Source organism: Anastrepha ludens, chromosome 6 (assembly GCF_028408465.1).
Source record: "Anastrepha ludens isolate Willacy chromosome 6, idAnaLude1.1, whole genome shotgun sequence".
NCBI classification, from domain to species: Eukaryota; Metazoa; Arthropoda; class Insecta; order Diptera; family Tephritidae; genus Anastrepha; species Anastrepha ludens.
In genome coordinates, this window is record NC_071502.1 from 31,735,643 (window position 1) to 31,760,185 (window position 24,543).

The following is a 24,543-nucleotide window of genomic DNA, read 5'->3' on the forward strand; positions in this document are numbered from 1 at the left end:
TAAAGACAAAATATGTTATGTGGTTTGTAGATTCACGCCGGTGTACATATGTATGTGCTACATACATACACTTGTAATATAATATATTTATTTACTTTGGTTAGTAACATGGCTTTATTAGGAGTAAGTACAAGTGCCAAAAAAAGTCTAATACGACTAAATTTAATTCTAATGCATCACAAGGGTCGTTCGTTCAGTGCAATGTGCACAAAACTCTATGAACTTATAACTAAAATTTTTATCTAATTCATATTAAATATTAAAGTGATATTCAGTAGTGATATGAAGAGCCACACATTTCATTTGTGCTGGTGAAAATTGGAAAATTATTTTATTAATTATATACGAGTAAATATTGCCCCTGTGTATTTGTTGTTTTCTTTTGTTTTTGTTTTTAATGCTAATTCATTATCTTACTTGCCAGAAGTTAATTATATCAATTTAATAAACAAGTGCATATACGAGTAAATTCAATATATTTTAGTATTTCTACTAAATCTAATATTCTAAATACTTGTGTGTGTGTGTGTATATATTTTGGTATTTTTTGCATTCTATATATATATACGTGTATGTGGGTGTGTGTGTCGATAATTTCGTATTGGCCTTTTTTGCAGCCATATTTTTTCATATTTGCAACATTTTCCCGACTTTTCAAATCTAATTTATTTGCGAAAAATTACCAACTAACTGCTTATTCTTTTTTAACATAACTACACCACTATTAACCTCCATTTTCCACCGCTCTTAATCATGCAAACTAAAATGTTTTTGCGTGTTGTAATTCATATGGCAACACACAAACTTGCATTATTTTCATTGTTTTTTGCCTTTTCGCTCTATACAGCCAGGCGCTGTATTACATTTCACTCCACATTTGCCTTTCATATTTCCTAAATTTAGATTACTGCGCGCACACACCAAAAACTCATAGCTTAAATAACATCCAAAAGTAATAATTAGAATAATAATATTGTAAATAACGTCTACGGAAAATTAAGCGCAGCAAAGTAATTTTTGCCATTTAATGTTTCCATACTTTTCATCTATCTTAGCCGAAAGTGTGACGATCCCAGTGCCACGGCAATGCTTGAAATCGCAAACACAACCACGCGACCAACGTGCGACTGAAGCGGAGTCACACCGTCATCGCTGAGCCCGTCATGGCACATTTCTGGGTGTCGAGTGAAGTCCTCGCAGTAGAGCTAAAAAATGTACAAAAGTATTTTATTAATAATTGCAAAAACAAAAATAACATAAATAAATAGATCAGAACTTTTATTTTACAACTACTAAGGATGTCAATTCCGGGACTACGGGATGTCATAAATGCATTGAATTATTTTTTATTAGAGAGTATTTGTACACTTATGTTAAAAATAATAGTAGCGCGACTAATTAATTGTTTTTTGTATTCAAAACTTTTTTAAATTTTTTTTTTTTTTTTCAATTAATATATATATTAATTATATAATATATAATTTATAAAAATTATATTATTATATACATGAACCACATCAATCAATACTGCAAACTTTGCACAAAGAAAAAAAACAATACTACATAAAATTGTCAATTCCGAAGCCGCGGGATTGGCGCGCACCCCCTTTTTTGGTGTTTAGCCGAGCTGCTCCTCCTATTTGTGGTGTGCGTTTTGATGTTGTTTCACAATTGGAGGGACCTGCCGTGTCAAGCCGACTCCGAACGGCAAATGGTTTTTATGAAACGCTTTTTCATGGCAGAAATACACTCGGAGGTTTGCCGAGGCGCGACCATTATTAGAAAAAACTTTTTCTTCCTTTGTTTTTTTTTTTAACCGAGATTCGAACCTACGTTCTCTCTGAATTCCGAATGGTAGTCACGCACCAATCCCTTCGGCTACGAGGCCCATAAATGCATTACATTTTTTATTACAAATTATATGCACACTTGTGTTCAAAATAATGGTAGCGCGACGAAATGTGGCCGCTCCATAACACATCAGTGCCAAAGACCTCTAACCTGATTCGAGCGCACGCGGGGCAGACGCACAGGAAGTGGCCCGCCATCTCATCCCCCTCTCCACTTGCTGAGCAGAGTGCACTGTCTGAGATGCCTACCTTTTCCATGTGCTTCGTCCATAGAAAGTGGCCAGTCCCTTCTGCTTAATGATAGGAGAATTTGCGACATTCGGTCGGACGTAACAGGTAACATCAGTTTAGTCCATCTGCAGCCTCTCTCAGCCTGCCAAGCTCGCTTGTGGGTGGCAGTTACCCATTTGCTAACCGTGACTGTGATGGCTGCAAAAGAAAGTGGCAGAACGCGCTCCGTGCCAAAGAAGTTGGTCTCCAGATCCCATTATAACTAAGGAGTGAAATATCTCGTTACCCGCAATACCCACGTGTCCCGGGGCCCATGTTAGCATCAGGATATTTTGTCTACCGGCATAGTTCAGCCTGGATATACATAACTCGACTACCCCTGATGTAGTTGGGGGGCTGTCTAAGGCCATGAGCGCAGTTTGGCTGTCGCTGCAGACACATATAGATCTGCCTCTCCATCTGTTTTTCAGAACAAAGTTTATCGCTTGTTGAACACTATACACCTCCGTTTGAAACCTCCGCTCGATTCCACGTAGACACCAGAGCCGGAATCGTGCTCGGTCTTGGAGCCATCCGTGAAAATGCGAGTGTTTGCCGGACTCATTTTTTGAGTTTGAACACAGTTGAGCTTTTGGCAGCACCACACTGTATCTCTTTTCAAGTACGACTCTTGTTGGCATGGAGTCAAGCGGCATGGAGAGAATCGTTGGATCGAAGTCCATGCATTCTCTGTTTTCCAATGCCGGACAGGTCATTGTGTTTCCGCCTGCAGATGGCCTTCAAGGCCTCTCCTTGGATGAAAGCATCAAGCGGTAGTAGACCAACCAGAGCATCTAATGCCGGGCCTGAAGTAGTCGGAAAAACTCCGGCTGGCCATTGCGGCCACAGTGCGTTGTAGTCTTGATAAGATCCTCTTCCAGATCACTGATGTATAGGTGATAATAGGTATTATCATATCCATACGCTCTTGCTAGGAGAAATACCCCACATTTTTCCAAAGACACATTTGCACTGCCAGAAAGCTATCAGTGCTTTGGATGTCTTGGTTTCAACGTGTGACTTCTAAAGAAGTTTACTATCGTGGATTACTCCAAGATATTTGGTTTCTTTGGATAGCTGGATTGTGACTCCTTTTAGTTTAGGCAGAACGAGTCCATTAATCTCCCTCCTTCTGGTAAAGAGGGCAGTACCTGTTTTGGTGAGGTTTGCCGATAGCCCATTAACACAGCACCAAGTGTCAATCATATCCAGAGTTTTCAGCACTTTTCTAGAGATGTTCATAAGCAAAGGGTCCGTTAACAAACAGGCAATGTCGTCCGCATATGCTTGCACATTATGCACGTAACTAAAAGCTCAAAACTTTGTAGAAAAAAAATTACTGGTATTTAACAAATTTCAAAAAAACATCAAATTTTCAATCCTAAAACTCCGATCATCCATAAATGCATTAAATTTGTAGTATTTCAAGTTTGTTCTTCTGGTTTGTAAAGAAATATTATATATGAATTGCTTTTCTTTGTTTTAAAAGACTTTAACTGGCTGAGTACATACGAAGGTCGTTTGAAAAGTCCGTGCAAAATTAATTTATTATTCAATACAATAAAAACATTTTTTTTTTTTTCATTTCTCGACATAGTCTCTTTTTAGACTTATACACTTCGTACAACGCTGATCTAGTTTTTCGATTCCTTACGAATAATAAGATTTGCCCAAGTCTGAAAAATAGCCATTCGTTCAGGCAATCATCTCTTCGTTTGAATAAAATCTCTTTCCGGCCAGCCATTTCTTCAAATTGGGGAATCAATAGTAGTCCAAGGGATCCGAGGCAGTCAAATTTGGAGAACAGGGTAGTTGTGAAACGAGTTCGAAACTTCGCGACCGCAACTGCTGAGGTGTGAGCTGGTGCGTTGTCTGATGATGGAAAAGCAAAATCACTCGACTTCCTCGATTCAAACGAATGCCAAACACAAAAAAATGGACCAATTCAGCTGAAACTTAGTATATCTACTCTCAAGAGTTACTACTAACTACACATAACCTCCATACGCGCCATTAGTGCCATCTCTGTGAACTTGCAGGAACTTTTCAAACGACCCTCATACCGACCGACATACATAATTATATGCAACATTTTTTTAAATAAATTTTAGCACAATCAATTTTAATTTCGGGACAGTCGCGAGATTTCGGGACTACAAAATGAGGTCTCGAAAATGTCGGTAGCAAAAAAAAATTTAATAAAATAGTAAATAGAAAAAATATTTAACACTAGCAAACCCGGCCCCCTTCGCTGGGCACACTAAAATAGAATAGATATGGTTTAGAACAGAAAATATATGGTTTTCATATTATTTATTCTTTATTCAAGCGCTTTGGCATAAACAATATTTTTTGTTTTTCTATTTGTTTTTGAGTAAATATAAAATATAAATTGAAAATCAGGAAAAAAGAAGATTGTTTTTAAATTTCAAATCAACGCATATGAATAAACAATCGTCTTTTTTCCTGATCATCCATGAATTTTTCGTTTCAATTTATATGTTTTATTAAGCATTGCAGCTTTTTTAACCATTATCCATTTATATTTTTCAAAACAAAAAAAAACGAAAAAAATTGTTTTTTCCACGAACACAAAATTTCATTCGGTTTCACATTAAATTCTCAAATTTCGTAAGAAATTATTCACTGTTCCAAAATCCACTCCAAAAAAATTCACAAACAATTTTTACATGTTGCACTTACGTTTTTTCCTTATGGCATCAAAATCAGAAAGAAATATTGACACATTGTAACTCACACTGTCAATTTGACAGTTCAGTTCCGCCCCAAGCGTTAAAAAAGTAAGCGACATTATGGCTGGCTCAAAAGAACGCTGTACCCGTTGCCAGTGCTCCGAATTACAACCAAACTTTACGAAACCCATTTTCAATACTTACTTAACAATGTGCGTAAGTTTGGTTTAATTCGGTGCAAAGACACGGCGGGTCCACGTTTTGGCATATATTTCCAGACCCTAGTCATCAATAGGTATGAAAATTACCCCGTATTAAAGCACTTATCAACAGCTTTCATTTGATACCCATATTGTACATACACAACCAAAGGTTACCCGGGTCCACGTTTTGACCTATATCTCGAGCCCTATCCACCGATAGGTATCCAAACTATACGGAAACCATCTTCAATACCTTCTTAACAATGTGTGTAAGTTTGGTTTAATTCGGTGCAGACACGGCCGGTTAGCGAACACACACAAAAAGTTGACTTTATTTTATATATAAGATTTTTTTCAGTTTGTGTCCGAAAAATCCAAATATCTTACGGAACCCTATTTTTTTCCAAAATAAAATGTAATCCATGTTACTCTTGGATAATGTAGTTTTCGAATGGTGAAAGAATTTTTAAAATCGGTCCAGTAGTTTTTGAGCCTATTCGTTACAAACAAACAAACAAACAAAGTTTTCCTCTTTATAAGACAAACTCACCTTCGTCAAGCTATTCGCATATTTGTCAACCAGTTCGCGAGTAAACTTCGCCGCATCGGTTCCGCATATTTTACGAGCCGCATCTTCAGAACAATCGACCAACTCATTAATTGAACTGCAAACATATGAAAGTAAAAGAGTCAAAAGTAAAATGAAAAAAAAGCTATATATTTAAAACAAATATTACGCACCAACAGATTGTTTTTATATTTTCATTTAAAGTAATGTTCTCGTGGCTTTCCTGGTTTTTATTCGGCTTTAAGAAAACCATTGTCTCCTTATAACGATTGGCGCACACCTCAAATTCTTTCTTGGCCATCTCCGAACAGGGTGCATGCTTTAAATACTCTGAAAATATTTCAATACAAAAGTAATCAACAGAATGGAAAAATGTTTGCATTTTTAGGCAAATTTCAAATGCAGTGCTGTTAAGGTGAGCAGTGGCACAAAACATAAAAAATACATACAAATATTCGTATTTTCAACTTACCATCCTGGAATTCTCCTTTAATGCACAGGTCGCGAATAAATTGATTTGTGCCATGGTAGAGTTTATTGAATTGGTTTCTTTGCTGCAGTGGCATGCAGCGTCGGGTATAACTTTGGATGCAGCGGACGCCTTTTTTTAATTCGCTACAAAAAACACAACAAAAACAAAATTATGTATATTATGTAAAGTGTATAAAAGACTAAGATAAAATGTTTCGTAACAGAACTTCGCTACAAACTGGCGTGTTTCCCATGTGCTAAAACTGTGGCACAGGAACTTATTGACCAGTTTTGACAATTAGGTTAGGTGAGGTTGACCTGGCTGGCTGAAAGCCATCACATAGACCTATTGATCCTTAGTGTTACCAGATGGAGCTAGACCCTTACGTTTCTTTGTAGTAGACATCTTGTAATACGTCTGCGTCTTTTGCGAATCTAAGTAAACTTTGGAGCTCTATCCCCGAGAGGTACTCTAACTTCTCATATTGTAAAGCTCCTCAGCACTTTAATCTGGTTCTAGCTAATGCAGGGCAGGAACATAGAAGGTATGCCTTGTATGCGTGTGCCGCTAACAAATTGTGGCTTGTCACTATACCTACGATAGGTCTGCTTTCTTTTCTAGACAGAACAAGTACGAATCGGACGTATTTATCTGCACTCTGTGTACACATGATTTTCGCGGTCTTGCAAGTGGCTAGAGGTTTCCACCTCCTATCAATCCGTATTTTCATTTCCGCAGCGATGTCATTGTATACCGTATTTAAAGAGTTCAATATGTCGTTTTCTTGTATGAATTGTCTGTAACCAGCGCTTTTACAATTTCGTTTCCTGCAATGCTCTTATGTCCGGGTACCCCGTAGATATGCAACCGTCTGTCTGTGGCTAAACTTACTTTTGACAATTTATTTGTTGCTTATTAAATTTTACTTATTTTTTTATATCATAAATTTTTATTTTAATTTATGTTAATTTCCGTACAAAACTCATGTAAGTCCAAGGTTCAAGCTTTTTAAACAGAATTTGCAAAACAATTTATAATATGCGGTTTTACCACCCACGGAGTTTTGGCATAAAGAAAATTAAGTCTCAAACTACTTCTACTTGACTAAATCAGCGACTCCATATCAAGTAAACCAAGTGTTTTGGATGTTATCGTAAATTTTTCTGCAAATTGGTTTATTTATAGGCCTGAGTATGATAAGAGTTGAACTGAACAAATTGCGGAAAATATTAAATCTTTTTGAGATTTATTCAATGTTGAAAATTGTGGTATAGAGTTTTTAAAGTGAAATAGTTCTTTAAGGATTTTAAATTCTTTCTTTTTAATTTTTAGGATAAGTATACTCAAAAAAAATTTATTTCGAAAAAAATTTAATATTTTTGTTAAAAAAAATTATTTTAGAAAAAATTTTATATTTTTGCAACCAATTTGATATTTTCTAAAAATTTTGTTTATATATAAATTTTTTTCATAAATTTTCCATTTTAATAATTTATAGAAAATTTCATAATGGTATTCCCAAAAACTTTCATTATTTTCACAAATCGCAAATATATTAAAAAAAACATTTGGCACAATTTAATATTTTTGTAAGAAATTTAACATTTTCTACACTTTTTTTTTAAATATAATTTTTTCCCATAAATTTTCAACTTTAATAATTTATAGAAAATTTCACAGTGGGATTCCCAAAACTTGTCATTCTTTTCACAAATTGCAAATATACTTAAAAAAACATTCGGAAAAAATTTAATATTTTTGTAAAAAACTTCATATTTTCAAAAAAAAATGTTTCAATATAATTTTTTCCATAATCTTGAATTAATAATAATTTTTTGTTTTTATTTTTTAAAGTGCTATTTTAATTTACATATTAATACTAAAGGGTTTTTCAATAACAGGTGTTATTTTGATATTCAAAGAATGGTTTCGTTGCTTGTGTGACACGTAGCGCCGTCTTGTTGAAAATAAACGTTGTCCAGATTAATACCATCCAATTCCGGCACATAAAAAATGGTTAATCAGCTCTAGATAGCGCCATCCATTCATCGTAACTGTTGCTCCAACTTCATTTTCGAAAAAGTAAGGTCCAATGACTCCGCCGGACCATAAACCGCACCAAATAGTCACACGTTGAGGATAGAGAGGCTTTTCAACAATAACTCTTGGATTTTCTGAGCCCCGGATCCGACAATTTTGCTTGTTGACGAAGCCATCGAGGCGAAAATGGGCCTCAGCACTCAAGATGATTTTTCGATGGAATTCCGAATCATTTTCATGCATTTCAACGACCCAACCAGCAAAGACACGACGTTGTTGATGATCGGCCGGCTTGAGTTCTTATGTTAACTGGACTTTATCAGCCTTAAGACCCAAATATTTATGCAAATTACGGTGTAATGGCGTTTGTGGAATGCCTAATTCCAAAGAACGACGAAGAGTGGACAAACCTGCCTTTCTTCAACTCTTTCGGCCACAACCGTAATATTTTCGACTGTTCTTCAGCGACGTGCGCGGGTTTTATTCTTCACATCACGAACTTGTCCCAACAGCTCGAATTTTTTCACCAATTACTGTATTGCGGTCCGACAAGGTGCTTCACGATGCCCCAAAAGTGTTCGAGTCTTACGAACCGTCTCTGCCAAATTTTCACCATTTTTATTGTGAATTTTAATAACTTCAATGCGTTTTTTAAGCGTGTATCGTTCCATTTTTATTAATGGCGTAGTTTCTACTTGTCAAATATCAAAAAATGAAAGCTTCAGAAGTGACATCTACCGAAATAGCGGGCTATTCAAAATAACACATGTTATTGGAAAACCCTTTTTTAGCGGCCGCTATTCCGGAATGGATTGGTGCGTGACTATCATTCGGCAGTGCCCGGGTCGGATACCGTTCAGAGGTGGCATAAAACTTCCTTCCGTCTGTCGAATAACATCAAGACCCACACCAATAATTGGAGGAGCAACTTGGACAAATACTCAAGCAAAGGGTATAAGCCCCCCATTATGTGCGATATATTACATATGTACATACCTATATACATATATTAATGAAAAAAAACAAGAAAGAATCTAAGTGGGCGTGTTTTTCAAAAATTTGGAAAAAAATGTTTACCAAAAATGTGTACCAACTTTGTTTTATTAATTTTTTTAAGAAATATAACTTATTTTAAAAAATTAAAAACGGTAATTGGTGTTTTTCAAAAATTACAAACCAAATTTAATCCTAGAAAAAAAACCATGATAAAAATAAATAAAATGACAAAACAAATTTAATCCTGGAAACTTTGACCAAAAACATAAAAAGTTTCTTCAAAAAAATTTTCCAAATATTTAAAAAACAAATAATTAAAGAATAATAATGCCTTTTTGTTTAAGTATATTTCATTTTTAAAATTAAAAACAACCGATTTGTTGTGTTTCTAAAATGACAAAAAAATGTACACCAAAAATTTAGAACAAACAAATAACTTTTTTTTCAAAATAAATTTTTTTTAAGAAGTGTGGGTTATGCTATCAGATTCAAAAAAAGAAAAAAATTGTAAAATGTTGACAAAAACCGATATAATTTTACTTTAGGTAACTCTGCACCAAATTTTTCAGCATTGAATACATCTCAAAATTAATTTTTTTTCTTCGAAATTTTCTCACTTTACTTTTTTTCTCCTTACACTGCAACCCACAAATGAACAAATTTTCAGAAAAATTTACGACAACATCCAAAATACTCGCATCAGTCGACATGGAATCACTGAAATAATAAAGGAAGCAATTAAGATTGCAACGGAAATCATTCCGAAAAACTAAACCAAGAAATTAGGTGAGCTTACCAGAACTCCCAATACCAAAATTATAAGTGCGCAAGCAGTTAAGTGAAGCGGGGCGCTGGAGGGGAAAAAACGTATGGACCTGCCAGTCTATTATTGCGACAAACACAATTCACCTCGTGGAGTACTCATTACATCGTCCCAACGGTGACATTCAATAGGAATTTTGCCACTCTCTTTTCATCTCGGTGGGAATGGAGTAAAGACTTTTTACTAAACAACTTCGACACTACTGCCTACACAGCTGGTTCAGAAATGGATTGTGGAGTTGGCGCAGTTATATATTCCCATAGACTTAGAATTTAAAAGTCAGAGCAGTATCTTCCAGGTAGAAGTATTGCCAACAGGGGAAGCTCGTAGACTACTAATCGCAGCCTTCTCTTTTAAGGGCAATATCGCTATTCTTTCGGAAAGCCAAGCTGCAATCCAGGCACTGGATTCGGCTACAATCCTCTAAACTAGTGGAACAAAGCAGAAATAGCCTTACCACCTGGAGCGTAAGTCATAAAGTTACCTTAATCTGGGTCCCGGGATATTGGAGCATTGAAGGTAATGAAAAAGCGGATGAACTGGCAAGAAGGGGATCTGCCATGAGTAACGCTCTAGCAGAATAGGCATTCACACCAGTAAGTGCAATCTAGAACGCAATCTTCTCAAAATATCTACGAATCGCGGATTGTAGATGGGGGGGAGCAGACAACATGCAAATATATATATAATATATAATTGGCGCGTACACCCTTTTTGGGTGTTTGGCCGAGGTCCTCCTCCTATTTGTGGTGTGCGTCTTGATGTTGTTTCACAAATAGAGGGACCTACAATTTCAAGCCGACTCCGAACGGCAAATATTTTTATGAGGAGCTTTTTCATGGCAGAAATACACTCGGAGGTTTGCCATTGGCCCACCAACAACCACAAAAAAACGTCAACATTGGCAAATATGAAACTAAGGGTTGCCTGCTTACTCACGGCAGTGATATCTGGCTTCTGATTCAGAGGAGAGGAGGCAGCCAAAATGGGTATCCCTTACAAGATATGCTGCCATAGCTGTAATCAAACGGAGAAAAAGGAAACTATCATCCACTTCCTCTGTGAATGCCCTGCTCTATAGAAAGCGAGGAGCAAACCGCTTTTGAAAGCCTCGAAGAGCTGGTCCGACGTAAATGAGGCTTCTCAATTGCACAGACTGGATGAAGTAGTGAAGAACTAATCGTTGTGACAACAAAATGCTGCGGAAACACTAATTGGATTCTTGGTGAATCACCACTTCATCCAACCAACACAAGCAGTATGAGCGCAACTAAAGGAATACAAAGCCGCTGGAGTTCATGGACTGTCGATTGCGCTGTTCAAATATAAAGGGTGGTCAAGTTTCAAGGGCCGGTGTTGATTTTGAATAAAATGTCATTTTTTTAGGAAATTATTGTCATTTTTCCTTATTATGATAATATTGGTATGGCTCAATTACGTATATAACAAAATATCAGCCAAAGGGCCACCTCGGCCTCGGCGGCACACCTCCATCCGATGGTCCAAATTTTCGATGACGCTGAGGCTTCCAAAGTGCATCCTAAAGTGCAAAATATTTCCGATAGGGCACAAAATTCAAAATGGAATTGAAAGTTTTGAAGCTACAGCCACGATTTAAAGTAGGCCACCAGAGTTACTGTGGCAAAAGAAAAGTTAAGCAATGAGGTGAACAAATTTATACGAGTTTATATTTACTTATGTATGAGTGTAACTTACAATACTGACAATACCCTCACCTGTCATTTGTAGGACAGGAAAATGAAATTTGTTTATTTATTATTATTTATTTTTTGTGCAGTACGAAGTTAATTCAAAACTTATACCTACAGCTACCCGATTTTTCCATATCCCCAGCCCATTGTGATGTCAAAATTGTTACTTTGAAATTGAATTTGATGCATGCTTTTACTTACTTACGTAACGAACCGAAAGTTTTTTCAGACTCATTTTGCAAAACAGATGATCCGCTTAGAATTTTAAATGAAGCCAATTTTTATCCGCCGTGCATATGTATGTGTGTATGTGTGTATATGAATATGGGTGTATGGCTAAAAGTGTGTGCCTTTTTTGTTTTGCCCGAAATAGACTAACTAGCACAGTCTTAGTGGAAAGTGGAAAGTGGACAAACGCATTGAATGCTGAATACAAAGTGATAAACGTTGACCACCGAATGATAAGGTCACTTACAATGAAAAACGAACTGCTCCTGGCAATGGAGTAGTTGCAATCAACACAAATTTTTGAGTAACTAAATAGGCATACGAAAGCTAAGAGTGTTTGTGGTGGTGGTACGAGTATGAACGAGGCAAATGCCATGAGAAGTGCTGTCCGAGTAGCAGTAGCAAGCAGTAGCTGTCGAGCGAGTTGGGAGAGCACGTAAGTGAGCGCACGGATGAATTGACAAGTGGACGAATGGATATCGAAACGAGCAAAAACATGGCGTTTAAAATCAAAACTTCAAGTTAACTTTTGTACATATTGAATTGTATCAATGTGTGTATGTATGTATGCACATTACGGTTAAAAAAGGTGCTTTCAACTTTAAAGCGATGTGCATGCAACTACGAAGAACTGAACAAGTGAAAATATCAATGCTCGTATACGTACGATTTACATCCTCGATTTGAGTAACTTTTCACTTTGTCATCTGTTAGTAAATCCGACTTATTCAATCACATAAACAAATATATTTTCAATTCTCAACTTCGAAGTCAAGAAAATATTTAAAAAAACATTTGCTGGCCCTACCAACATTTGCCCTAAGGCCATACTGTCATTAGTGCCACTGCAGTACGCTGAGCTGCAGACATACTTTTTAAAAAATCTCCAAAAACAAAAAAATATGCAATACGATAAGAGTGAGTCTAAAAAAATTACCCTCATTTCAATAACACGTAAGGAAATTGATAATTATATTTGATCGCCGAGTTTTTTGGTTTACATTTTCGGAATGATTTTCGCTAGAATCTTAGTTGCTTTCTTTGTTATTTCAGTGATTCCATGTCGACTGGTGCTAGTATTTTGGATGTTGTCGTACATTTTTTTGAAAATTGCTTCATTTGTGGGTTGCAATATAATAAGGAGTAAACTGAGAAAATTTCGAAGCAAAAAAATTTTTTAATTTTAAGATGTATTCTGAATGCTGAAAAATTTGGTACAGAGGTTCTTAAAGTAATATAATTTCGGTTTTTTTTCAACATTTTAAATTGAACAATTTTTTTCTAATATAGTAAATTTACAAAATATTTAAAGCAAACAAGCAATTTGTAGTGAGTTTGTATAAAACAAATTAGTATTGGGATACTCAACTTGAATATTATGGGAATATTTTTCATTTTTATTTTTCTATTGGCTTTTTGCGCTTAAACCGTCTTCTCCGTTTATTTTTGTCAGCAAGAATGGAGACCTCTCGGTTAACCCTTTCGGACCTATTGGGACACATACGTCCCAGAAAAAGTATTCTTATAACTATAGACTAAATTTTCCATTAAAACTCATAGAAAACTGTCCCGTCTGGTATAGTGAGGTTCAGGTAACGGTTCAGTGTTTTTTATGCTAAAATAGTAAACAGACGCTGCTCAGTTTGCTTCTAAACGTGACTGTGCTTGAATCAATTTCTATTTTCTTGTGAATATTCGATTTTTTCAGTGAAAATAAGTGTAAAAAATAGTAGATTTTACTAAAACTAAGTTCGAATTGGATCACGGTAATTGGGAAAGTCAATTAATGTAGCATTATTTGAGTTTCAAAGTCTTATTTCGATTATTTTTATTTATGGGATCTATGTGTCCCGTTAGGTTTATTTATTGGCACAAATATGTCCCGTTTAGAACTTGTCGACATTCTCTAGCCTTACGAAATTTTAAACATATTTAACTATAAACCTGTTTCGATTTAGAAAAACCTGGAATTATGTCGAGAAAATTAAATGAAGAGGATATATTGGCCCAGCTAATGGAGTGTGACGAATCTGGCGACCTTGGTGACGTCGATTTTTCAGACGGCAGTGACGATAATTACGAGCCCTCTGAAGAGGAAAGCTTCTTATCAGAAAAATCCAGCGAAGAAATATCGGAAATAATACTTCTTCTGAAAATGATGAGTCCCAATCAACGGAAAGTTGGTCAATACCTGATGAAAATTTCCAATCACGAAAGACTGTTCAAGCTCAACGAACCCCCATCATTTCTTCACATATGGGACGAACTGACTCAGTAATACAAATATTCGATAAAGCATTTCCTAGAAGCTTGCTTATTTACATAACACAGTGCACAAACGAGCGCCTCGAGCTATTGCGTAAATTTACGAAGTATCGTTCTTTGAAACCTACCGATATCGGTGAAATCCAAGTTGTTATCGGGTGTACACTTATCATGTCATATATGCGTCTACCTGCGATGAGACACTACTGGTCCAAACATAAAGCAATGGGAAACGAAGCTATAAAATCGGCGATTGCTCGCGATCGTTTCTTTACTATTTCTTCGAAAATGTATTTCTGGTCTCCCGAAAAACCTGTTGGTGCTAGCAAAACATATTATGTAGATGATATGGTAAAATGTTTGAAAAGTCGGTTTCAAGCAGCTCGCGCCGACAGCCCTTATCAAATCATTGACGAATCAATGACAAAATTCAAAGGGCGTTCATCTCTGAAGCAGAAAATGCCACTGAAATCAACAAAGAGAGGTATAAAAATGTGGATGCGTTGCGATTCCCAGACAGGTTATTGTTATGACTTTAACATATACTGTGGAAAAGAAGAAGGGCCTACTATTGGAATGCTAGGTGAACGAGTAGTTAAAACCTTGGTAAGCACCATACGAGAACCAGATGTCACATTATATTTTGATCGCTTTTTTACAAGCGTTAACCTTTTAGAAAGTTTGGCCTTTCCTGCGCTGATGGAAAGTCCGCTACTCATCTACAAATCAAAGGAAGCACAAGACGACGATGCGCTGGCTGTCGCCTCAAAAATGTTGTAAGGCGCACTAAACCAATATGCGAAGAGAAGTTTCACTATGCAAGAATTATATCGCTCCTTAGCATAAGTGTTGATTGCTATAATATCTGAATGAAATATAATTTCACTTAATTTTTGTTCAAAATGAAATATAATTGCACTCAGGTTTTTTCAAAATAAAAGAAATACATTATTTTAGTTGATACGAAACATCCAACTTATTATTTGGTATTTATTTATTAGTAAGATATAGAGATCTAATGGGACTTAAAGGTCCCGCTCAAAACACCTAATGGGACACATATATCCCCACACCTCCTCCTAATGGGACACATATAAGCTAATCTTTAGCTGTAAGAAAAATGTTGCTTAGGCTGTATTCTTTTAAGTAAAACTCTTTTTATGGCCACTCGTTTTATTTCAAAGCATAATTACATATCATCACCCACAATTTAAGGACTCGTTTTCTTTTATACCACAACGAATGCATGGCTGGCCGACAAACCTACATGCACATGTACACACACACTTCTGGGTCTGAGGTATGCGGTTAGCTGCATTGAAGGAATTATCTGCGTTTTTTCTACGTTCAAAAAGTAGCCAGTAAAACAGAGCTGCCGAAATTATTGACTACAGAGCTTATTTAAACTTTATCTGTTTCATGGCAGCAGTTAACACACACACATACATAGGCATAGCAACGTACAGACATAATTTCCTTGTTAGGGAAATGCATTTATGGCCTCGATTAATTAAGATTTCGTACCAAGCATATTTCTGTACAGGCAACATTTTCTACTTATGGCAGCTGATTGCACTAACTTTAATTGACGATGGCTTGGATTTGATAGTGCCAGTCGTCTTTCAAAAAAACCCCAAAAAAAAAACCTGAGAACACGAAACAAGAAAGAAAATTTACTTTTACATTTGGTGGAAATTAGAAGGTAATATTAATTTTTGCTGGTAAAAACCACAAATTGTACAGCGCAATTAATTCTTGCACTGAATAAAAGAAAAAGAATCAACAAAATTCGGCTGCGCTCAGTAATTACTTGCACCCTGCTATTACTTGGCTTGGTGTACTGATGAGCGGCGCCGCAACAACTACAGGTAGTCAGTACGCTGGCCGCCATTGCCAGGTAAGGCATTCAACGAATGTACGATATGATACCAGGGTGAAGGGATAGTGTGGAATTAAATAATTGAAAAAAAAAATTAAGTTTTTCTTTTATCGCTGATAGCGTTGACTTACTTGCAAAGTTTATCCAGTTCGTCCTTCTTGGCAGCGCCGATGGAAAATTCGGAGGTTAAATGTAGCATTTCCAGAGGCTCAGCACATTTCGTGAACTCCTCTTGACCGCACTCCTCACCGCGCACACCCGCCACAAGTGCGCTGCCGACGAATGCAACTGAAACGATACCAAAAAGCGAAACAGAATGAACAAAAGTTACAGAAAATGTCGTCACATTAGAGATGACAATAATTGTGAGCAGATGGGTAGGGGAATGGCACAGCGGAGGAGTTGTACGAGCGGCGCATGTGGAAAATAGCATGAAACTTTAATACAAAATGAGAAACTTTGAGTTGCCACAACTTGCAGTTGCAATCAGTAGCACCATCGACACAATCCAGCCCACTGCCTCAACAGCAGTGCGACTGTCTTACACCGAACAAGAACAAACTCATCACAACACACCGGGCGACGACACTCAACGTGGCTCAACAACAAAGTTGAGAATGTGCACCGAGGGTAATAAAATCCTCTGTACGTTAAATTGCTACCAAGCGCAGTAGTAAACGACAATAACACTAACAACAATGTAACACGGATGCAGAGCAGCAGCAAGGCAGCAGAATAGTAGAATAGCAGCGAAGTAGCAAAGCAGCAAAGCAGCAAAGCAGCCAAGCCGTATCAGCTATGGCGTTGGTGATGGTGGTGACCACAACGTTTGGCAGGGTTAAGGGACAGTCGTTGGTGCTTGTGATATGCAGCGTTTCGGGGTAAAAGGCCACCAAGCGGTTAAATTGAAATATTGCACTTTTTATTGCAGTTCCTTTGGTCAATAACGCTGATAAATGGAGCTTGGGTAGATTCCAAATCGTATTTATCGCACATGTTTGTTTGTGGTTGTGCTCGTGTGCTTGCGTGCGTGCCTGTGTGTGTTTGTGTGTGTGTGAGGATGAGGATGAATGCATACACCTCGGACGTGCGTATGTGTGTATGTATGCATCTGCATTTAGACGCCTTAAATTCTGTTCATATTGCCGCATATATATTTTGTTGTGATCAGTTTGGACAAATGAGAGATGCTGCGTTTTGATAGAAGTTGTCCAAGACGTGCCAAAGTTGAGAATATGTTGCAAGAAAACAAGCTCAAGTCACTCGCATATCTTTGCAGATCCATGTGGCACATGTTGTTGGGGTTCACAGTGCGTGTGCGTGTGAGGCGGATATAATTTTATGTACATCTACGCGTATGCTTCGACATATGTACATTGTATGTATGGAAGTATGTAAGTACGTAAATGTAGATAGTGTGTGAGTTAACACAGGCGTTCATATACATATGAAGTAATCATTGGATCAGTGGCTTGAATTAATATAATTAGTTCAAGCATTAAAATGGCAGTCTTGCCTGCTTGATTGGCGCGATAACCTCATGCACGATTTCTGGATGAGTTTAACAAAGTGCGTCAATCGTTTCTTTTTCGTGCCAACTGGCGCTAATTGGAAACACCAAGTGAAGCCAAGTTCTTCTCCACCTGATCTTTCCAAGGCAATGAAGGCCTTTTTCTTCCTCTGCTACCACCAGCTGTTACCGCATCGAATAATTTGAGAGCTGGAGTGTTTGTATCCATTCGGACGACATGACCCAGCCAACGAAGCCGTTGGATCTTTATTCGCTGCGCTATGTCAATGTCGACGTAAAGCTCATACAGCTCATCGCCTACGAAACTCGTTTTCGCTAAAGTGCAAAGTTTCTAAAATCTCCCGCTGAATTTTTCTCTCAAACACTCCAAGGGAGTTGTTGGTCTCCTTGCCGCGGGGATGAGGCTTAAGTGGTGGTCTGACCCCCATATCATGGGAACCAACCCAACACGAACCAAGAGGGAAGCTCCATATGGGGATTGGCTAGCCATCCATCCACTTTACGGCGTACTTGGTGGACATCCAATCACCATGCGAAGATCACCGTATCGGCGAAGATCCCTTTGTCATCCCCAAACCCCTTTCATCCCGTTATTTCCTCTCCTTGCCCACCCCCTAATCCAGGGTGTTATGCGACACCGTGCCCATTGGATGGTTTGCAGCCAGGGGGCTCACCAGACCGGCTGTATTTCAACGGCGCCTTCCTAACACCGGGTCGCCTGAGGAAGTAACTGTGGCCTTGCCACGGCATGGGGCGCTGCCGTGGTGGACCGTTTTGAATTTCCCATTATTTAAATAGACCACTGCGCTCGCCTCGTCGAGCAGGTGGTCGTACGAAAAAGATAAATACAAATAATAATTTAAGTCACAAAACTTCCTTTGTAGCGGGAGCAGGCTACAGTGGTCGTAATGCTACTGCCAAACACATAAATAACGCTCTTCATCGCGGAGGTGCCGTTGTTCACGAAAACTCGGACCACGAAAGCGTCGGGAGCACAAACACAACTGAGGAAGAGGCTTTTCTACGTTCTCCGGCTGGGATAAACCTGAAAAAGAGAAGCTGAAGGCCAAAGCTCGATGCAAGGCCGCGGTCAAAGGTTGTGACCGATTTGGCAGCAAGTCCAACCTGACGAAGCAAGAGGAGGCACGGTTGGCTTGTGCCAGAGAGGAGATCAAAAATGGCCGGGCCTTCTACGCAGCAAAACCAATGTTCGCAGCCTCCAATCCGAAGTACGCGAACAAAATCGAAGAAGAGCTAGCCATCAAGAGGCAGCGTTATGCGGATAGCGAGGCCTCAGTGCCATCGAAAAAGCAGAAGCACAGGCACGAGATGGCTAAACCGAAAAATGGAGCCGAAAGACCTACGACGTCGAAAGCAGCGGCAGCGGCCAGTGAAATTGCCAAGAGGCACCTCATAGTGACACTCACTGACCGTAGCGACCAGCCGGGGCCAATATCGCAGAAACGGTGGAAGGTAGGGGAATGAAGCTACTGGAAACCCTATTTACGAAAATGGACGCAGAGCCGAACGCCCCCATGCCAGCATTCGATGGAGCAGGGTGGTTCAGCGGCGTCAAAATTATAAAATGTAAGGATGACCCCACGCTCACATGGCTAAAGGAAGCAGTAAAAAAGCTTCAAGGCCTGTGGGAGCGGGCATCACTGAAATTTTCTCTCAAACACTCCAAAGGACGCCGCATCGGATATTTTCATCGTCCAAGCTTCTCCGCCACACGATAGAACGGTCGTGATGAGAGCCTTATGAAATGTAGATTATCCCTTGGATTCTGTTGGACCTTAAATAACAACTACAACATAAAAAACAGAAGTCAAAATCAGATTTTACTCTTTCTCTGAGCTTTGTAAAGCTAGAATTCTCTGAGTCCCTATCCGAGTCACTAACAGAAAACTCATCAACATTTTCCGCAGGTGCAGCTTCGCTAATTGTGGTTTGGCTACATTTTCTACCTGGTTACTAAAAGTTGATTTAATCTTGAGATGGCACGAAATCACTGATTAACATTTGCTTACTGTGACGAATATTCTTATAAATTTCTTCATACTGGCTAAGCGCGTTTCTCATTGTTCTTGGAAAATTCAATGCTCTCTCAATTCAGGAATAAGTTTGCAGTTCTCTACCTAGTCGAAGCCCTGCAGCAATTACTTTTCCAGTAAATTTTTCAATTTAATTATTGTCACCATCAGAACTGCTAGCTACGTTATCTTCGGGCACCTTTTGTGGTATTGATTCGACGAGATTCGCATCGAAAACACTAAATCCCTGGCCACCAAATAATGATATTGGCATAAACATTTTTAGTTGAATTCACGTTTCTTTCAACTAGTATTACTTCAGGCCATATGACTTTCCAGCGAGAATTTAATGTGCACTTTTTTACATATTTCGACGACGGCTGATATGACATTTGTTGTACGAGTACAATTGAAAATTGTGAAATTTTCCCTCACTTAAGGTAGAGTAAATGAAGGATTTTCATCTAATTTTCGCATAACGTCTGCGAAGCTGCTTTTAATGTAGAAGCCTTAGACGTGGAAATGATCTCTCGATCTTGAGGTTGAATAAATGAAGTTTTATTGGCAGGCAAGAACTCATTTTGTACATTTGGATGTTGGAAGTATATTAGAGAGCTTGGTGAGTTGTCTAGGAGCAATAGAACTTTGATGTCAACGCTTTCGCTTGTAAATAACTTTTCACTTCAGGTGCGAAACAATTATGAAATCAATCTCCAAACAAATGTGCACGTCATCTAGGCTGTTTTTTGTTTGCTTTTGAAACGCCAATGTACAGGAAGTTATTCCAAATCCTTTTCCTTCAGTAAACATTACAAAAAACGATCACCTGATGCAATAGTACAAATACATAAAGTTAGTCAATCCTTAACTGATTTAAATCTGCCGGCTGATTTCACAATTAAGTTTTTCTGCCGGTCTCATCGACAATAACAAATTGATCAGGAACATATGAATTTTTTCCATATTTTTTGCCAGTTTTGCTGGATTTTATTTTGCAGATTTTTTCAGCAGCAAAGGCGATTTCCTTTTTAAGTGGAATGTTATTTAAATTTTGTCTTTTCTTTTAGTTTTCAAATCTTCCCTTGTTTACACTAAATTCTGTAGTAGATGGAATTTGTTGCCGGTACTTTTTTACTACAGGGTCCGGCACTCTAAGTAAATACAACCGGTATGGTACCCAATTGTTAAAAACAGGTTGAAATGAGCTCCAAGAACTTCAGTTACACATATTACCAGACTTAAGTCTTCATAGATTGCGCATACTGCTCGGGACTAGTGGCCAGAGGCTGAGTCCCTTACACCCACGGTTGGAATAAGACTCGCTTTTTACCTCTAAGGAATAGACACAATCCTCAATGAAGCAAGAATTGACGGTGATGTACATTTAACTTCATTGGAGTTGATGAAATTTTTCTACAACTAAACATTTTTAGATCTCAAGGCTTATCAAACCTCTGGCTTTCTTGGCCCTGTGCCAAAACTGATCCGTACGTTAACTCTTTTCTTGAGCTCGGCTTTATTGATGCCACTAGCAGAGCTGAGTAAAAGACAAAAAATCGCAGATGTGCCCAATGCATTCTACAGGACACGGCACTCGAAGTATAACCAATTAAAAAGGCCATACATTTAGTTTGGGAAATAACTTTTATTCAATTCAAATAAAAAATGTGTGAAAATAATACAAAATTAAGAATCAATTTACTCTTGCTCGATATGACCACCGTTTGCCTTGACTATTTCCTTGAGACGGTCTGGAAATTAATCGCAAGGTGCCCGAATGTGACTTACCCACTCAGGGGCAATGGCTTTTTTCAGCGCTTCGAGACTGGTGAATCTTTTAGTTCGGATCTTCCTCTCCAAAATAGCCCAAAGTTAATAATCTGTCGGTGTGGATTGAATTTGAGAGCCATTGTGTGGACGTTATGAAGTTAGGAACGTTGTTGTTTAGTCATTTTCCGTTCACTCGAGGTTTCTAAGACGGTGCCGAGTCCTGTTGAAAGGTCCATGGTTTGCCACCGAAATGTTTGTCTGTCCACGGTTTCAAAGCAACCTTCAGAATACTTCCCCGATAATATTTTGTATTTACCTTGACGCCAGGTTCGATGAAAACGACTGGAGAGCGCTCATCTGCGGTTACAGTGGCCCAGACCATTACCTGTGGCGGGAGCTGCCTCCTGTGGCTGGTGGCCAATCGTTGACCCAAATTCTCGTATGAATGGGCGGTCAAATTATATTTATCGTTTTGGTAGTTTGCGAAGTGCTCAATTTGAGAAATTTTCTCGGAAATCGATCGCTTTCGGCCAAGCCAAGGAACTGCTTCGCTCTCTCAAGTCTGACTTGTTGCTGCTTTGTTGTGAGATCATGCACCTTTTCTATTTTGGATCTTGTAAGGCTTGACTTTGAGATAATTTTTCAGTATGCGGCGGATGTTACGTTCAGATATTTTCATTTCTTTCGCCACTTGATTGGCACTTCTTCGGGGATTTCGGTCAAGTCACTTCTTGACTTTTTGAACCATTTCACGTGGCGTTGCAGTCTTTTGATGATCACCTCCATGACGTTTTGCAATGCTACCGGAATCATTATAACGAATAATAGTGCGATAAACAAAAACTTTTTATTTTTTATTTATTTTAAGGTGCTCGAGCTCACGAACAATCGCCAAATATTTTTTGGGTGTTTGGCCGAGCTCCTCCTCCTATTTGTGGTGTGCGTCTTGATGTTGTTCCACAAATGGAGGAACCTACAGTTTCAAGCCGACTCCGAAAGGCAGATATTTTTATGAGGACCTTGCCGAGAGGCGACCGCTATTAGAAAAATGGTTTTCTTTCACCAAATATAATGCAATCACACTTTACGTTTGAGATCCATTACTGATATTCTTTTTTCGCGTTTACTCTCGGCAAAATGCTTCCGCGCGCTTGTAAATAATACTCTGGACTGCCATTTAGCCAACTAACAGACTGCTGATGCCCGTGCATGAGCTGAAGTCTGAAGTTGGTTTCGGGAGCGGAGCCCTGTATTGTCCGCTATCCGAATTACTAGAGCTTTTCCTACTGCTTTTTTAAAATCATCTCGATTTGATGTGTGTGAAATTTTCTGGGGAAATTAAAATTCAAATTATAATATTTTCCAAACTGGTTGTTTGTCTTTCCTTGGGTTTTCTTTTTGTTAACATTAGGGGGCTCTAATAAAGTTGAAGCTCTACTACGAAATATATTTTTAGAACCAAAAAACTGCCTTCTTCACCAATTATTAGAATTCAATCAGAAGAAATGACTTTGAAGTATCTTCTTCTGCTTCACGCACAAACCCCACCATTTTCATATTTGCGATTGACATTTTAGAAAAGGTCCGTTTGGTGACTTTGAACGAGCGTTTAAAAGAGTACGTCTATCAATATTATACTGATGACTGGCATAATGCAAAGCAATCAAAATAAGACCAAAAAAGTTGTTTATTGTGATTTAAAAACCGTGTAAAAGCGAAATCGTGTAGTTCGAGTAGCCTGCAAACCAAAAGACGGGGTATTTTGTATTCCTTCAGTGAAGAGTCAGCGGTTTAGTGCCACGCAAATTCTATAAAAAGTATATCACTACATTGGAAATTCTTCGCAAGCAATAATTCGCTCTCAAACAAAGTAGCAAACAGCACTTGTGCCCCCTGCCTTAGTTCGCAAGAAGCAAAGTGCGCTCTTTCTGCGTCATTTGAGTTTGTCCCACACACACACACCTACATACATACATATATACCCAAACGTGCACATATCCTTAAGGCCAGAGAAGTTGACCATTTTGAGCCAATTTGATTTCATTATATGCACTTATTGTACTCCTATCTATGTACATACAGACATGCATTCATATGTTGGGCTATGTTTACATAGCGTACACTCAAATAAGTACGTACGTTCGTGTGTACTATGCGCTTACGACTATGAACCATACAATATTTTATTTGCTTAGCATTCGAGCCGCAGCTGCAATTCTTGTCATTGTCTTTCCCATTTAACTTTTACTCTCTTTTTTTTTATTTAGTTTTGTGTTGTTTTTTGGTGTTTTTTGTTCCCTGCTTCTTTATTTTTCTTTGCGCTAGCCGCCTTCTCTTTGTTGTTATATTTTAGTTTTTACTAGTTTAAAAATTTCTCCGCTGCTGGAAAAAAGGCTCGCTATAAATCAACAAATGTTGGCATTGCATTGCTAGAAAAAAGTTAAAAAGCGAAACAGTGAGCACACAAAAATTGAACAACATAGCATCCTTGGCGGCTCTTTCCTTTGTATCCCGATATGTGTGTGTATGTGTGCCGACGGCAAGTTGGCGGTGCATGGATAGCTGGATTGCGTCTTTCTGCGTATGGGCATGCGGTCCATAAATAAATTTGAAAAAAGTATACACACACATATATATGTGTATATATATATATATATAAATGCTATATGTATTGGTATTTACATTCGCATGGTATGGTTGTTGGTATGTGCGCACATATTTATACATATGTATGTATGTGTGTGTGTGTATTTACGCAAGTATGTGCAGGACGTATAAATATGCGAGTATTTGGAGCAGTCAACAGCGGTCAGTTCGTTTGGCCGGAGTTGTTACAACAGCACGACCGCCATCCCGCCAGCCCACCCAGTCCAATCCGCCCGTCCCGCAGTCCCGCATTTCGGCATTTCTGCATTCCCGCATTCACCTGCTGCAAGGCGAACCAAATAGTGCTTGCCTGCATGCCGCTGCGGTTGCCACAGTTTTTATAGACATTCGCACACATATTTGCTCAACTTCCCATTAATTTTTGAAATGCATCGAAAATTGAAAACAGCAGGAAAAGGCTGTAAAGCATTTCCGTGCATTCATACAGCACAAACGTTGTGTTGCATTGCGTAGCGTTGCGTTGTGATGTGTTGCGTGGCTCTGCAATGAATTGCATGGATATAAGCTCCGGCAGGCAGCGCTGACCATTCCTTACTTTCCTCA

General features: G+C 38.3%; 1 protein-coding gene across 6 annotated transcripts in view; it reads right to left on the bottom strand.

Moving 5' to 3' along the window:
* Positions 1 to 838: 838 nt before the first annotated feature.
* LOC128865803 (uncharacterized) overlaps positions 839 to 24,543 on the bottom strand; it is a 93,828-nt gene continuing 70,123 nt past the window's right edge. For all 6 annotated transcript variants that reach the window (XM_054106162.1, XM_054106157.1, XM_054106158.1 and 3 more), the window contains exons 3-7: positions 16,131 to 16,287; positions 6,057 to 6,199; positions 5,758 to 5,914; positions 5,567 to 5,681; positions 839 to 1,205 (exon numbers count right to left, since the gene is read on the bottom strand). In XM_054106162.1, coding sequence (XP_053962137.1) covers positions 1,047 to 1,205; positions 5,567 to 5,681; positions 5,758 to 5,914; positions 6,057 to 6,199; positions 16,131 to 16,287 — 731 coding nt within the window. In that variant the 3' untranslated portion in view covers positions 839 to 1,046. The remainder of the gene's footprint in view (positions 1,206 to 5,566; positions 5,682 to 5,757; positions 5,915 to 6,056; positions 6,200 to 16,130; positions 16,288 to 24,543) is intronic.